The sequence below is a fragment of the Nomascus leucogenys genome, chromosome 5, assembly GCF_006542625.1.
Source record: "Nomascus leucogenys isolate Asia chromosome 5, Asia_NLE_v1, whole genome shotgun sequence".
Classification (NCBI taxonomy): Eukaryota; Metazoa; Chordata; class Mammalia; order Primates; family Hylobatidae; genus Nomascus; species Nomascus leucogenys.
Genome location: NC_044385.1, coordinates 60,817,321 through 60,834,587, shown reverse-complemented (window position 1 = coordinate 60,834,587; position 17,267 = coordinate 60,817,321). Strand labels below are relative to the sequence as shown.

At 39.3% G+C, this 17,267-nt stretch overlaps 1 protein-coding gene and 1 non-coding gene across 2 annotated transcripts in view; both read right to left on the bottom strand.

Moving 5' to 3' along the window:
* The window catches only part of LOC100607171 (POTE ankyrin domain family member A), a 52,459-nt gene extending 38,973 nt beyond the window's left edge, over positions 1 to 13,486 (bottom strand). The window contains exons 1-7 of the mRNA XM_012506690.1: positions 13,412 to 13,486; positions 12,847 to 13,142; positions 8,526 to 8,640; positions 8,191 to 8,364; positions 7,054 to 7,160; positions 4,478 to 4,615; positions 2,214 to 2,284 (exon numbers count right to left, since the gene is read on the bottom strand). Coding sequence (XP_012362144.1) covers positions 2,214 to 2,284; positions 4,478 to 4,615; positions 7,054 to 7,160; positions 8,191 to 8,364; positions 8,526 to 8,640; positions 12,847 to 13,142; positions 13,412 to 13,486 — 976 coding nt within the window. The remainder of the gene's footprint in view (positions 1 to 2,213; positions 2,285 to 4,477; positions 4,616 to 7,053; positions 7,161 to 8,190; positions 8,365 to 8,525; positions 8,641 to 12,846; positions 13,143 to 13,411) is intronic.
* Positions 3,102 to 3,208, bottom strand: LOC115835247. The gene has a single exon (XR_004030239.1). It is a non-coding gene; the product is annotated as a U6 spliceosomal RNA (small nuclear RNA).
* Positions 13,487 to 17,267: the final 3,781 nt, after the last annotated feature.

Sequence of the window (17,267 nt, the reverse complement as noted above, 5' to 3'; positions counted from 1 at the left end):
TCCCAGATTCAAATGATTCTTGTGCCTCAGCCTCCCAAGTAGCTGAGATTACAGGCATGCACCACCATGCCCGGCTAATTTTTGTATTTTCAGTAGAGACGGCATTTCACCATGTTGGCCACGCTGGTCTCAAACTCCTGGCCTCAAGTGATCCACCTGCCTCAGCCTCTCAAAGTGCTGGGATTACAGGTGTCAGCCACCATGCCCAGCCCTGACTGTATTTTTAAATGTTTGTATTCTGTGACATTAGAAAAATGCTTCACATCTAAAAGACACTTGATAGTTATTTCTTAAGTGGAAAGCTCAATAAATGAATAAAAACACGGTTTTTTTTGGAAATTCTGTTGAAAAAACACAAATCAAATAGAGACAGTTCTATTCTATCATGAGCACCTTAAACACCAAAACTATGTCTACCCCATCTTTTTTTTTTTTTTTTTTTGAGACGGAGTCTCGCTCTGTCGCCCAGGCTGGAGTGCAGTGGCGCAATCTCGGCTCACTGCAAGCTCCGCCTCCCGGGTTCACGCCATTCTCCTGCCTCAGCCTCTCCGAGTAGCTGGGACTACAGGCGCCAGCCACCACGCCTGGCTAATTTTTTGTATTTTTAGTAGAGACGGAGTTTCACCGTGGTCTCGATCTCCTGACCTCGTGATCCGCCCGCCTCGGCCTCCCAAAGTGCTGGGATTACAAGCGTGAGCCACCGGGCCTGGCCTGTCTACCCCATCTTTGTCTTCTGCAACATGCAAAATCTAACTTACAGAAGTTCTTTGATAAATATGCAAGAAATTAAAGGTGTACTGATACTGTTCAGATTGTACAATGTATTAGGTGTTACATGCAGATAGCAAAGTAGCATTTTTGTTATTGTGAAACATTTTTGTACTTTTGTTATCATTTGTTGAGCCTATAGTTGGGCAATTTGAATATTGATTATGATAAGCTTTTGGCTAATGATATCAGTATCTCGTTCAAACAAAACTACTTTTATCATGACAATTAACCAGCAGGTAGAAGAACACATCTTGTTCTAAGTAAGTTAATATATGGCATTCGATTTTAAATTAGGAATAATGAAGTCAATAATGGTGTGACCTTGTTGCTAGAAGAATATGTAACATGGCCTATGCTTCTTAATAAGGAATTGCTTTTCTGACTTCTGGACTCAGCAGGTATCTTTGAAAAATAATTTCCTATTGGTATTGGTGCACACTGGCTAAGTTTTGCAGTTCTTATTGCCATTTGTTTATGGTAACAAAAAGGTGTTGTTGGGTTTTCAATTTTAAAGATAGTTACTTTTTTAGTGACACAAAACACTGTGTCCCACAGTTTCAATAGCTTCTCTAGTGAAGCTAGATACTAGATTGTGAACAGGCTTGAGTCAGGAGTTGAATGGTGAATTGTGGCTGAATAAAAATCTAGTGTGTTGGAGAAGTTGAATGTCTGTAATTTAAACTGCAGGGGTCTACTTATACACAGATTTTCTTCCACTTCTGGCACCTCAGACAGTAAGACCAATACTGCTCTTTCTCCTTTTCCTCAGCTTACTCAATTTGAAAACTATGAGGATAAAGACTTACCATGATCCACTTCCACTTAATGAATAGGACATATATTTTTTTTCCATATGATTATCTTCATAACAGTTTACCTTCTCTAGTTTACTTTATCTTAAGAATACAGTATACAATATATATACCAGACCGAATGTGTCTTAACTGACTATGTTATCAGTAACGTTTCTGGTCAACAGTAGACTATTAGTAGCTAAGTTTTGGGGAAAATAAAAAATCATACACAAATTTTCAACTGCATAAGGGATTGGCAACCCTAAATCCCACACTGTTCAAGGACCAACTATAATATTCACTTACTAAATGCAAACCACTTAGTTTACTAATTAAATAGAATATTCAATTTTATAACAACTTCAATTTATAATATGACTATAAAGAAAATATACAACATCCTAAAAGTCTTTTTTTTCTTATTTATACAGAGATATTATACAGAATTTTAGGAACCATAATTAAATAAATTTTTTCAGACAATACTGTTTGCGATTATAAATTACCTACAATGAAGTTCTTAAATATTTCTGAAATCTACTGAGAAAAAATTAAGAATGTGCAATTTACAAAGGAATTTCTTAAACTTCTCTTACTTTTTTATCTATGGTACAAGCACCAAGAGTAATTCACTATCAGAAGTCTTACCTAGATTGCTATGTTTAGAAGTGTTTCTTGGTATATTTTTTTCTTTGTAGTCAGAAAGTTGTTGGCAAATTCTATGTATAAAAAATAAATAAAATTACTATTAATATTTTAATACCAATATAAAATATTTACCAAATATATTAAATTATTCTAAAAAGTGAGGATTTTGTTGCCTTATTTCAGTAGGTGATTATAGAGATTTAATGAGATTAACATTTTTTAAAGATGAAGCAATAAAATAATCTGTTCTTAAGCTTTATTGCTGAAACTATCTTGGAATTCCAAATAAAACTTAATGTGTATTTTTTCATAGGTTCTAATATTCATACATTGCAGTTTTCAGAAAATGTTTTTAAGTCCTAATTTTACAAAAAAATAAGAGTCCTAATTTTGCTTATTAGTTGTCTCATTCTTTGTAGCTTGTAATTCAGGGACTCTCAATATCACCCTCTGCATAAGGGAGATTTGAGACTTTTTACCACCTGAGAAAAGACATTATAAGGATAAAAAGGAGCTGCAGGGTACAGATCTGGTAGCAAAGAAAAGAAACTCTGAATGTCAAAACCTGGCTTACACTACTATTCCTTCTCTACAGACTCAAACTCTGAATCAGCAGACCTTTGTTACAGTGATGCTTAATCTCCACATTCATTTCCAACTGACATGGAAGACAAAATGTATATGTAAAGGAGATGTATGTTGACATTTTCTTATTTCTGAGGTACATACTCACAATATATTTCCACACAACATCTCACGTGTTACTCAGCTTCGTTCTTATCTCATAGATCACCTTACATGAATATTTTTGTAGTGCAAATCACAAAGACTCACACTGTCTCCTCAGGGCTAGTCAGCAAATAGTCACATGATCTTCCAGTGACTGTGCAAGATATGTAGCACTTTAAAAATTTGTGTGTCATCCTTATGCAGGGGCCATGCTAATTTTCTCTGTATTGTTCCAATTTTAGGATATGTGCTGCCAAAGCAAGCACAAAGCCCTACTTTTCTATATGGATAGTGATGAGTCACAGATGAGCCTTGGCTCTGATCAATCCAACTAACCTACCGAGATTCCAAGAATTCTACTGAATGGCTTCCTATGAGGTAAAATTTGAAAATATTTTTAAAATTTCAGGTAGAGATGCAAGCAGTTTGGGAGATTTTCAATACTGTGGAAAACAATTGTCTTGAGGGGCCATCCACAAGTTGGTGCCCACTGCTCTGCATAAGGGTGATAATGAGACTTTTTACCACCCAAGAAAAGACATTATAAGGATTAAAAGGAGCTTCAGGGTACAGATCTGGTAGCAAAGAAAAGAAACTCTGATGTCTTTCTACAACATGATTTGAACCTCTCTGGCAGTTTAGAACAACCCCAACTAATACTCACACTAAAGAAAACGTCAAAACAAGGGCTTCAAAGGATAACATACCATGAAGGTCTTAGCTATGTCTAGGCTAAGATGTGGGTTCCACATAGGTTTTACATGTGGGGAGAAGAGTCACTGTGCTCACTGTTTGTGGTTAAAGCTAGAAGGCCCAGCTGCCCGAACTGGGTGCTGGTGCTTTGGGAACAATGGCGTAGGAACAATGGGAACACATAAGCTTAGGTATGTGAACTAAAACAGTTGTAAATTTGAAATCTATGCATGGATCACCATGAGGACTGAGGGTTCTGAATCCAGTAAGGGCATCCTGGTAGCAAAGGTCAATCATTAGTAGACTGCAAGACTGGTTTCAATGGCATCAATGCAGCAACAGGATCGACAGAAAGAACAGAATGACTAGAATGTTCTTTTTCTCTCCTCCTTCTGACTTGTAAAAAGATTTTCTACCTTGGACTTAAGGAACCACTTCGGTTCCCGAAAAAATCAAAGAGGAGGATACAGGAGATAGCCCACAGAAGACAGTACAAGACTTTCTACTAAACTGTCCATTTCAATACCCAAATAACTAATTAGAAAAATCAAAAATGTTACACTATTTGTATCCCTTGTACAAGGGTTACTCTTGGAATAAAATGGACAACATTGAGATTCCTAAAGATAAAGGTTAAAAGTCCTGAGATAAAGAATCCTGCATCAATTGCCACTTCTATCTAGTCTAGCCTTTTGCTTGATTTCTGGCTGATGAAGTAGACTAAATCACTGCCTTTCCTGAACTGAACTAAGAAATATCATATGATGTATAAGATTTAATAGTTATAAGTATTTTAAACCTTAAAATTTTAGTGTTAATAGCCTTTCAATGTAAACACTTACTTAATATAATGACTAGAAACAGCATAATCTTCTGCTGTCCGTCCATACATATCTTGAGAAAAGACATCAATATTTAGCTGAAGAAGAATGTTGACCATAATTTCTGATCCACAACGTACAGCAAGTATGAGGGCTGTTCTAAAATAACAGAGAGATAACCTTCACTTTTAGGGACTCTAAATTTTAAAAGCTAATTTGGTATACCTTACCAATTTAATATCTTGCCTGTCCATGTAGAATTATACATTTACATGTATTAACATACATAAGCATCAGAGGTGCAGAAGCATTTATCTTTGTAAATTACCACCAAGGCTACAAGAAAGGGACAAAAAGGAAGCCTCTTGTCCCAGTCAACTATTACATAATAGAAGTTGCTAAATAAAGTCCTTTGATGGGCAAGAAACCATGCTGTGGTCACTTATCTAAAGTAGGCAAAGTTTTAAGTAAAGATTTCTCCACTGCTTTCCTGGACTTACATGTTGTGATTAAAAATAAGCTAAGGGACCTATCAGTAAGAACTGTCTAGAAGGTGAAAGCAATAATATTAATAATTATGGTAATAATAGTAGTCATAGGATTTTCAGTTAATGATGATGGTAACCTAGCATGTGCTAGGAACCACATTAAGTGCTATATGTATAATCTTTCTTACTTACACACAGCCACCCATGAAGGATATATTATCCTCCTTTTCATACAGGACAACATATTTGGTGATAAGTAATGTTTCCAAGGTGATGTGGTTTGGCTGTGTCCTCACCCAAATCTCACCTTGAATTGTAGCAATCCCCACGTGTCAAGGGCAGGACCAGGTGGAGATTATTAAATCATAGGGGCACTTTCCCCCATACTTTTCTCATGGTAGAGAGTAAGTCTCATGAGATCTGATGGTTTTATAAATGGAAGTTCCCCTGCGCAAGCTCTCTTGCCTGCTGCCATGTAAGACTTTGCTCCTCATTCGCCTTCCACCATGATTGTGAGGCCTCCCTAGCCGTGCAGAATGGTGAGTAAATTAAATCTCTTTCCTTTATAAATTACCCAGTCTCAGGTATGTCTTTATTAGCAGCATGAAAACAGCAACGTCACACACCTAGCAAGTGGGAAGGCTAGGAATTAAACCCAGTCTTGTAAGAATCTAAAGCTTAGCTCTATTCTCTTTATCAGCCACCTACAACTTTCCTTCATTAAAGGAAAAGTGTATCCACTTAAAAACTATCTTCACTCCCTCTGCCCACACAAACTAAAAATATAAACATCAAAATACACTAGAGATAAAAAAAAAAAAAAGATGAACCCACAGTATCTGGTAATAGCAATTAACTGTCATGTAGAAACAACATGTCATCAACATACTTCAAAGAATGCAACTTAGAGCAGAGTCCTCCAAAAGGCAAAATGATTTCCCACTCCTATTTATGTTTAATAGAGCATATTTAATGGAAAAGCATATAAGAAGCAGAAGTTAAAAGCCACTATAAAAGGGTTATGAATCTGTTCAATATTGAGTCAGAAAGTAAAAGTTTGCACTTCAGAAAACTAACAAAACTAATATGAAATCCCTTTAGCTAATAAAAGTTCATATGACAAAAACATCACATCACAAATAATAAACATCAGTCAACATAATAAGAGAAGATGAGTCCTATATATGCTGTTCTTCATACTCCTCAGTCCAAATAATTGTCTTTCTACTTAACTGATAATTTGTATTTTTTACTATATCCCTGTAAGTTAATCTTCTTATTTATTATTTCTGACTTGAGTGACTGTTACTACTCTAGAGCAATACAAGTTTAACAACAACAACTAGTTGAGGGCTAAGGTCTGATTTTTTTTTCTTGCCCAAATTCCTATCTAAGGGGTCTGGTGAGTCATGCTCTACAAACCATAAATTCTCATCAGATGGGTTTTATTGAACCCTATATATCATGACTTACTTTCCAGTCTCACTCTGGCATAACATTATGAGACAAGGGAAAAATCAAAGTATGTTACCCCCAAACACATTTCTTTGCCATAGTTTGAAATGGCCCTGCAAAGCTGTCCTTTGTGGAGGAAAATTTGCATTTGTAAAGAATCTCTATTAACACAGCAAGATCTTTTTCTTCCAGGCCCTCCCAACTCTAAAGAGATTAGCTAACAGTCTACCATCTTTTAAAGATCTGAATAGGAAACACTGGTCATCTATTGTCTCTAAGGGCAGCCACTATAAGACGTCAAAAGAACCTTGGTCTCCACAGTCTTTTATCTTAACCTGAACATTTCCCAGGTCTTTGGACAAACTCAACCAATTAACCAATTGTCAACCAGAAAATGTTTAAATTTACCTATACCCTGGAACCCCCGCCCTTTGAATTGTTCTGCCTTTCTGGATCAAACCAATGTGGTTCTTAAATGTATTTGATTGCTGTCTCATGCCTCCCTAAAATGTACAAAACCAAGCTGTGCCTCCATCACCTTGGGCCCATGTTCTCAGGACCTCCTGAGGGCTGTGTCATGGTCACTCATATGTGGCTCAGAATAGATTTCTTCAAATAGTTTACAGTTTGACTCTCTTTGTCAACATACTGTACCTTTTAAAGTTGTCAACAGCATTTAAATTTGCTTTCTTCTTTACTAAAAATTCCACCATTTGCTGTTTTTGTTTATGTACCGCAAGTAAAAATGGTGTAAGTCCACCCTGTGAAAGAGCAAAAACAAAAAAGATACTTGCACATTCATGTTTATATCAGCACAATTCACAATTGTAAAAATATGAAACCAGCCCATATATCCATTAATCAACAAGCAGATATATGCACATACACACACCACAGATTGCTACTCAGCCACAAGAAGGAATGAAATAAAGGCATTCACGCTGAATGGAATTTGAGACCATTATTCTAAGTGAAGTAACTCAGGAATGGAAAACCAAACATTACATGTTCTCACTCATAAGGAGGAGCTAAGCTATGAGGATACAAAGGCATAAGAATGATACAATGGACTTCTGGGATTTAAAAAGAGTGGGAGGGGGTTGAGGGATAAAAGACTACACACTGGGTACAGTGTATACTGCTCATGTGATGGTTGCACCAAAATCGCAGAAATCACCACTAAAGAACTTATTCATGTACAAAAATAAATAGATAAAATAAAAATATCAATATTTAAAATAAAATCTTAATTATTTATAAATTTTTTATTCAGATTTGGCTTCCAAATATGGCATACTGACCCTTACATAGGTCAATGTTAAAAGAAATGCCCATCAATCAACGAGTGGCTATAGAAACTGTGATATATATATACAATGGAATACTACTCAGCCATAAAAAGGAATGCATTAATGGCATTTGCCACAACCTGGATGGGATTGGAGACTATTTTCTAAGTGAAGTAACTCAGGACTGGAAAATCAAATATCATATGTTCTCACTCATAATGGGAGCTAAGCTATGAGAATGCAATGGCATAAGAATGACACAATGGACTTTGGAGACTCAGGAGGGAAGGCTGGGAAGGGAGTGAGGGATAAAAGGCCACAAATTGGGTTCAGTATATACTGCTCAGGAGATGGGTGCACCAAAATCTCACACATCACCACTACTAAGAACTTACTCATGAACCAAATGCCACCTGTTCCCCAAAAACCTATGGAAATTAAAAGTTTAAAAATAAATAAACGTATTTCAAATATTTTGAAAACAAAACTAGTTGATCTATACCTTGTTTTCTGATTCAATATTTGCACCATATGAAAGTAGTTTTTCTGTCATTGATTTATCCTCATTATAGATGGCATAATGTAGAGTAGTATTGCCATAGACATCTGGGATATTTGGATCAGTGCCATGCTCTAGCAAAATAGTTGCACATTCCTCTTCCTGACATTGCACAGCCTGTCAGTATTAGACCAAGAAATAGATTGTAAATTCTAGGAAGTGAAAACAAACATTCCACAGGTTTCACCAACTAGTTATATTTAAATGAGATAAATTCATTTTATTCTATATATTGAAATCAAATCCATCTCATGCTACAATAGTTGGCTACTATATACCTTTATGAGAGCTGTCCTCTTTTCCCCATCCAAGACATGAAGTTGACAGTTTCTGTGCAGCAGGAGTTTTACCACTTCTGGATGGCCTTTGGCACAGGCCAAATGTAGAGCAGTCCTGAGAGTGGGAAGACTTTTTAGTCATAGTGCATTATCTAAAAACATGCAATGATTCATTGTAAACACTGAATAGCTTGCTATTCCTCTGCCTTCAAAAAAATATTTAATTTTCTTGTGAAAAAAGCACCATATTTATTAGCTCTTACTACTCACTACATTAATAAAAGAGCAGCCAATTTGAACAGAAAGATAGTGACCCTTGGATTCCATTCAACTTGGGCTGCAGTCCTACTTTAAGCTCGGTCACTTCCTAGCTATCGCTTAGCAATTTTGTGCCTGAATTTCCTCATCAATAAAATGAGAATGAAGATAGCAGCTCTCTCATTGGAAACCACTGTGATGCTTAAATGAGACTCTATGCAAAGCATTTAGAACAGTTCCTAGCACAAGTAACAGCTCAATAATTATTAGACATGATAATTTTTGCTATTACTAAGGGAGGAGACCACTCCTCATATTGTCTTATGCCCAATTTCTGCTTCCAAAGAAAGAAGTAAAAACTAAAAGGCAGAAATGAAATCCACAGGCAGACAGCCCAGTGCCATGCCCTGGGCCTGGTAGTTAAAGATCAACCCCTGACCTAACCAGTTATGTTATCTATAGATTCCCGACATTGTATGGAGAAGCAATGTAAAAATCCCTGTCCTGTTCTGTTCCGATCTGATTACCAGTGCATGCAGCCCCCAGTCATGTGCCCCCTGCTTGCTCAATTGATCATGACTCTCCTGCGGACCCCCTGAGAGTTGTGAGCCCTTAAAAGGGACAGGAATTGCTCACTCAGGGAGCTTGGCTCTTGAGACAGGAGTCTTGCCAATGCTCCCGGCCGAATAAACCCCTTCCTTCTTTAACTCGGTGTCTGAGGCGTTTTATCTGCAGCTCATCCTGCTACATTACTACGACTTAACAAAGACAGTTTAATTAAGTAAAATAATACAATTATACCTACACTTTGAGGTATGTTTTAAAGATTAGAGCTGACATTGTATGTCAATAATTCTAACATGCTCATTTTCTCATATTTTAACATTTCTCACATTGGTATGCCACTTATAATTCATAATTTATTACAACTATAATTGGCAGTACTTAAATAATTCCCTTATTAATACATAAGAATAATGGGGCATCATACAATTCATGGTGCCTTACATTAAGTAGAATATTACATATACAATAGGTCTAGGACAGTTCTACCAAGATGACTGGCATTTAAATAAATTTTAGTTCTAAAAAGTACTACAGAAAAAGAGGGCTGGGGTTAAAACAACAACAAATTTTATAAACAAAGTAATTCTTATTTTTATTTTCAAAAACGTTTAAGCCAACAGAAACTCTGGATTCAAATGAATAGTTATGGCTTGTTTAATTCAGTACTTAGATTTACAGAATGTATGTAAATCACATATTTTCAATGACTAATATTAGGATTTAAATTTCCAAAATGGCAGTTGAAGGTTCTCTTTCACTATTTTCTACCTTCAGAAATGCTTTTGTATGAAAGGAGGGAGGAAAAGCTTCCCCTGGGAAGACGTCCTCATACTGCAATGTTCAGTCTCTCAGCTTGCTCAGCGTAGGCAGGTAAACATGAAGTTTTTAAGGATGGAAGGTCCTGAGAGTAGTAGAGCTTATGGTCCACGACCAAGAAAATTAAGGAGCATGGACACAAAGGGTGAGGTTGGCGCCAAAGTTTAATAAGCCAAAGAATAAAGCTCTCTGCAGTGGAGAGGGGAGTCTGAGTGGACTGCCAGGTTACAGTTGAATTCAAAAGCTTTTATAAAAAACTGCTCTCATCTCTGTAACTGCTTGAGTAACTTTTCTTAACTATAAACTGTCTTCACAACTCCCCCTCATCTATGTAGGTGTGGGTATGTCTCTAGGCAAGCATAAAGCACTCTTTCTCTTTTTCGTACAACTGTGGGTTTGTTTTAGGTAAGCACCCCTCCTCCCTGTGCAAGTTCCCACTGTGTATATGCCCGAAAAGGGGGGGAAACTTTTTCCTGGGACCTCGCTAATCACACAAAGAACAAAGGGCTTCTATATAGGACTTTGCCTGCCTTGCCTGCTTATCTGTGCAGATGCACTGTAGGCTGTCATTCCTCAGGCAGGCAGCTTCTGCAATCTGAGTTTTTCTCTAAGCTGCTCTATTTTGCAGCTGTGCACTGTAGCTGTGACTTTTCAGGCAGGCAGCTTTCCTGAGGACCAGCCTTAACTGTTTATCTATTTCTTCCTTTTTTTCTCCCTCAATATGTCTGTATCTATTGGCACCTTCAATGGCTACATATTATTCCATCCTATGAGTGCACTGAAATTTGTTTATAAAATCCACTATATCAGTTCTTCTTAAAACCTTGCTATTTTCAGCAGTACTAAGGAAAATGAATTAGATGTATCTAATAATTTCCTAAAGATACTTCAGTACCATGGAATTGTTGCATAAAGAGCATAAACATTTTTAACGTAGCACTTACCACCAAATTGTCTATTTGAAAAGCCATCAGCAACTTAAAACGCTTTTTACTCAGCCTTATAAGTACCATTGCTCTTCATCCTCACAACTTTGTAGATAAAAAACAGTATTTTAATCCTCTTTTAACTTAAATTCCTTCTCTTACCAGGAACACTAAATATGTGCATAGGTCAGCTGTAGAGCTGTGTTTTCCTATGTGCATGGGTCAACTGTAGAGCTGCAAACAAGTACTTTGCCCAATTTTAAGTTAGGCTTATTTCCTTGTTGATTTGAAATAATTCTCTGTAAAATGAAAATACATGGTTCATCTGGTATGTGTATATACATGTATGTTGTAAATACATTGCAAGTTTGTTGTGTTTTGTCAATTTTTTTCTTATATATGGGGTGTTTCAATTTCTATTTTGCTAAACCAACCTTCAAAATGCTTGCTTCTGAGTTCCTTAGGAAGGTCTTTGTCAACATAAAAATGTATCTGTATAAACAGGCACTTGTGTTTTCTTCTGGTAGGTTTTCTTATTTTGTATACTTAAAATTCTTAATCTACATTCCATTCGGAACCTATTTTTGTGACATATTTAGCTAGTTTTCTCCAAACAGCAGACACTCCATTTACAAATAATTCATCTTTTTCTACTAATATGAAATGTCACCATTATCAAGTGCTAAATTCTTTTATATATTTGGGTGTTTCTGGATTTTGTATTCTGTCTCATTCATGTACGTCTTCCAGCTGTTAGTAAACCATTTGTAGAAATTAAAAGCACATTTTGGTATCTACGAAGGCAAATTGGTTTTCATTGCATTACAAAAAATTTTAATGTGATCATAACAATAAAATACAGCATGTGTAATTTTTAAATGTTAAAACTTTGGTGCTTTTATTTGGGTTAGGTGACATTGATAAATGCAGAAAGAGCTCCCATCTTGAGAAAAATAATTCTTCCTATTCAAGAGCACGAACCATCTTCCCACTTTAATGTTTCTTTCTAAGGTTCCTCAGTGAAGTATATATTTACATAGGGATACATGGATATAAAATGGATATTGGATTTTATCCAAAGAATTTGTAGCCCAGAAGTTAATATATTACGGGAACTATTTCTCTCATTATACACTTTTCTATAATGTGAATAACATGTTTTAAACTGTGCACTTTAAAAATAAAATATCGGGCCGGGCACGATGGCTCACGCCTGTAATCCCAGCACTTTGGGAGGCTGAGCGGGGCGGATCATCTGAAGGTCAGGAGCGCGAGACCAGCCTGGCCAACATGGGGAAACCCCGTCTCTACTAAAAATAGGAAAAAGTTAGCCAGTCGCATTGGTGCGCGCCTGTAGTCCCAGCTACTTGGGAGGCTGACGCAGGAGAATCGTTTGAACCCGGGAGGGAGAAATCGCGCCACCGCACTCCAGCCTGGGTGACAACAGCCAGATTCCGTCTCAAAAAATAAACAAAAAATAAAATATATAGACTTAATTTTGGAAGTTAAATCACTTTAAAGTTGTCTCTAAAGTGCACTACAGGGAAATCGCGGCTGCGTGTGGTTTTCGTTTTGGGGGCTCATGAAGCTGCCTGGGCCCTGTGACTCCTACAAGGATTCCACATCCCAGGTGCTGCGGGGCCTGCGGGGGCCAGAAAGCTGGGCCGGTGACAGGAGGGCGCACCCCACCCCATCCCCGAGGGAAGGGGCTTCTCCCAGTTCCCCATCCTCCCAGCCCCCGCCCGGCCCATTACCTCTTCTTCTTGTCTCTCTTGTCCAAGCCAGGGTCCCTGAGCATGAGGATGAGCTCCACTCTGGGAACTTTGCCCCTCCAGGCAGCTCTGTGGAGATTACCAAGATCTTCCAGGCAGACGTCGTACCCAGGCTCCAGGAAGGCGCTGTCACTGTGCTCCGCTCCAGAGCCCACGCCGTCCTCGCTGCTCCTCCCGCAGCAGGGGAAGCAGCGGCAGCACCACTTGCCCATCTTGCTCCCAAAGCCAGAGGTCTTCAAGGCAGATGCCGTCGGCTTCTTAGAAACCTCAGTCCCCACCTGCTTTTCACAGCCTCAGGAGCCTCCTAACGAATGGAACACCTCAGCCACCACCTCCAAGCGGAAATGCAGTTTCCAAACTGTCCAAAGAGTAAGCACCAAGCCAAGCCAGGAAGGCCAAGCCAGTGCCAGCCAAGCAACGCCACGCCAAGCGAGGAACGCAAAGCCCAGCAGTTCCTCACTGCGCGTGGCAGCAACTTCCGGTGGTCAACGGCTCTCGGAGCCGGTCAACGGCAACGGAGCGTGCCTGTGCAAGGCTCTAGCGTCACCAATGTCAGCGACAGCTTGTCACCGGCCCTGCGTTCTGCCAAACCTCGTGGGAGTTGGCCCAGCGTTTGGGCCATGGAGAACGACAGGCAGCCCGTGGGAAAGCTGTCTTGTCGCAGGACGGGGCTAGAGCGGCTGGAACTTGAGAATGCTGAGGCCTAGGAGAAAGCCCCCAGACGCTCTGGCGGTGGCTCTGCGTGCCAGCGAGGCTGCAATTCCCGCGTTATTAGCAGGCAGGGCTCGCCCCAGGCAGCATCAGAGCCACGAGTGCGCAACCCGTCCGGCCTGAGGGCACGCTCTTCCTTGGTCCCAGCCCAGACCACAGGGTCGTGGGCGCCGGGCACTCGGGGGCCACCAAGTCGGGGCTGGGCGGTTGGTTACCGCCTGGTGCCGCTGCTGCCCGGCCAACCACCTGGCTCGGCCACGGCCTGGGGTTCGGCCTGGGGTCTGCGCTTCGGGCGCGCGATAGGGGCGGGGATGCCGCCATCGCCTCTCAGCAGGCAGGCGGTGAGCTCCGAGGAGAACTACCTGCAGGAGGCGAGAGGCAGAAGGCGTCCCGGTGTGGAGGTTCTGGGACCAGAACTCTACCAGAGCTGCGGGGCCAGACCTGGCTCCCCGCTGCGGGCGGTGCTGAGGTGCAGGATCCACAGCAGGGCCGCCACCCTCCTGCCATGCAGCCGCCCCAGGCTGCTTGACCCGGACCCTGGGCGCTTTGGTAGAAAAGTGGAAAGTGGGGCCGGGCGCTGTGGCTCACGCCTGTAATCTCAACCCTTTGGGAGGCCGAGGCGGGCGGATCATTTCAGGTCGGTAGTTTGAGACCAGCCTGACCAACATGGTGAAACCCCGTTTCTACTAAAAATACAAAATAGCTGGGTATGGTAGCAGACGCCTGTAGTCCCCAGCTACTCGGGAGTCTAAGGCAAGAGAGTCGCTTGAACCCGGGAGGCTTGAAGTGAGACGAGATTGAGCCACTGCACTCCAGCCTGTGCGACAGAGCGAGACTCCATCTTTTTTTTTTTTTTTTTTTTTGGAGACGCAGTCTCGCTCTGTCTCCCAGGATGGAGTGCAGTTGGAGCGATCACGAGGCTGACTGCAACCTCCGCCTCCTGGGTTCAAGCGAATTCTCCTGCCTCAGCCTCTGGAGTAGCTGGGATTACAGGCTACATGCGTGCGCCAACACGCCCAGCTAATTTTGTATATTTAGTAGAGACGGGGTTTCACGATGTTAGCCAGGCTGATCTCAAACTACCGACCTCAGGTGATCCACCCGCTTCGGTCTCCCACAGTGCTGGGATTGCAGGCGTGAGCCACTGCGCCTGGCCTCCATCTTAAAAAAAAAAAAGGGTGAAACGTGGATTGCAGGGCCTGGGACACCCACGGGCTCTTGCTGTCTGTAGGATTAAGCCAAGTATCTTCTTGCTTATGAATGAATTTTGAAAAAAAAAATCGAGAAAAAGAAAACACACTCTGTAAATCACCTTGTCCCCCTGTTGATCGCTGCACATCCCTGGCCCCAGAGGGTCTCCATGGTTTCAAAGGTTGCCAAATGACTAGGTAACAATGGAAAACAATGTGGAGGCCGAGAACTTACTAACATAGCAGAAGCTATACAAACCAATGAGATTCGATAGGAATTATTAAACAAATGGCTCAGGAAAAAATCAACTAATAAGAAGACATGACTACCACAACACATACGCCAAAATCAACTCCAAAAGAGAGGGATAGTAAAGTAGCTGAGCAGGAATGCTTTAGGATGATTATCTAAGGACTTTGGAATTTCATAGCTCTGATATCTTACTTATGCTATGCTCTCTGGTGCAGGAATATTGGTAAAGTCTCAGTAAAGAGAAAAATAAAATGAATGTCTAGTCCTAATGTTATATATTAAGCCTTAACATTGTTGTCTACTCTGTCACTGAAAAATGTATCCGAAAAATGTATAGCATCTCTAACTTAAGCCACAAAAGTCTTGTTTTATAATAGCTTTATAGTCATGGTATTCGGGCCATATTTCAAATGAACTAAAGTTTGAAGATTGAAATTCTGCAGTGTGTACAACAAACACCCATAACATCAGTTTACCTATATAACAAACCTGCACATGTGCCTCTGAACTTTAAAGTTTAAAAAAAATTTTTAGAAGAAATTCTGCAGTGCAGCTCTGTAACTTCACAAATAAAAAGATTATTGGGGCTAAACCTCACGGCTAAGGGCACAGCCTGGGATTAAAGGTATATTGACTGAGACCAAACCCTATTCCACTTCTTAACAGATTTGTAGTATTTCTGAATTTCACTGTTTTGATTTCTCATTTGTAAAACAGTGTTAATATAAACTAACTTCCAGGAAAAAACACTTTAGACTAATAAAAGTGCTTAGTCCTTTAAATGAAACCATTATACAAATAAACATTTCAGAAGAAAATATAGATTAACATTTATGGATGAGTGGCAGAAGATTTTTCAAAGAAAAAAGCAACAGAAGTTACAAAAGACAATATTGATAGACTGACCATATAGGAAAACTTATTAACATACATAAATAATAAAACACTCACGTGTTTTTACAATAAAAGAACTGATACATGATCAAAGAATATAATCAGTTCACAAAGCAACCGTAAATACCATAAACTTTCTACTCTTATTTGATAAGGACAACACTTCAACTTCACCATCTTGCCTCAAGACATTTGCTCTTCAGTTCTGTGTCATAATTTAATTCACTGGGACCTTGACATTCTCACCACCTTACAGGGCATCAAATTTACCCATTATGTGCATGAATTCATGTACTTAGGCACACAGGAAATAGAAGACAGTTTGAAAGTCCTGGTAAAAATTGTTTTCCACTGTTTTATGATTCAGGTCAAACTTAGACCAAATCAGTTTTACCCATTTTAAGATATATTTCCTCAAAGTTAAACAGAAATTCAAAATATTGCATTGGTATCACATGGAACTTGTTAAATATAATGTTAATAATATAACTGATTTTCACAGTGAACAAAAGTGGATAAAACAAAATTTATGATAAGGGATAGTCAGAAGCACAGCCTAGTAGTAACATCTCACTTTTTAGAAATAAATGTTTTATAAAATCTTTTCAATAATGACATTCTTTTTGCCTTCTACATAATCCTCTAACAATTCTGTTTCTTTAAATTTTATGTGAGATAATTTTATGACATCTTAGGACACTAAAATGCGTTTATATAAAAATCTTAAAATCAAACAAGAATGAAAAAGTATACAGAAAGTCTTATATGGAGCAGACTCACCAGCAAAGACATGCCCTCTGCCAACTTCCCAAGCAGGGAAAAAAAATAAAAACTTTCAGTTACATGATATAATAACGAAAGTATATAAAATTAGCCATATAAATTTGAAAAAGTCCAGTTTCTTTGTGTGATAACAGTATAAAACATGTTATTTTTCCTCAAAATTTAAGATAAGCTGGGAACCCCTGCAGTTCAGCCACTGGCTGGTGCACTGTTGCAAAGTTACACTCCAGTCTTCTCACTTCCTGCATCCTAATTTCTTCCCAGGCACTCCTGTTGAGTTTGAGCCTCAACAAGAAACTCAAGGAGGTGACAATTAAAACAACACTGAAATATCTTTGCCTGCCTTATTTGCAAGATTAAAAGGACTGATACAATTTACTGTTGGTGAAGGCTACAGGCACTATCTTGCTACCTACCCCTAAACCCTGACTCTGACCCTGACCTCATCCCACGCTTCCCTACAATCCCTCAGGTACGTCCCATTTCTGCTAAATTTTATCTTCCAAACTTCTAACCCTTAATACTCTAAATTAGAACTAAACCAACCCATCCCCAATTTAAGACTAAATCAC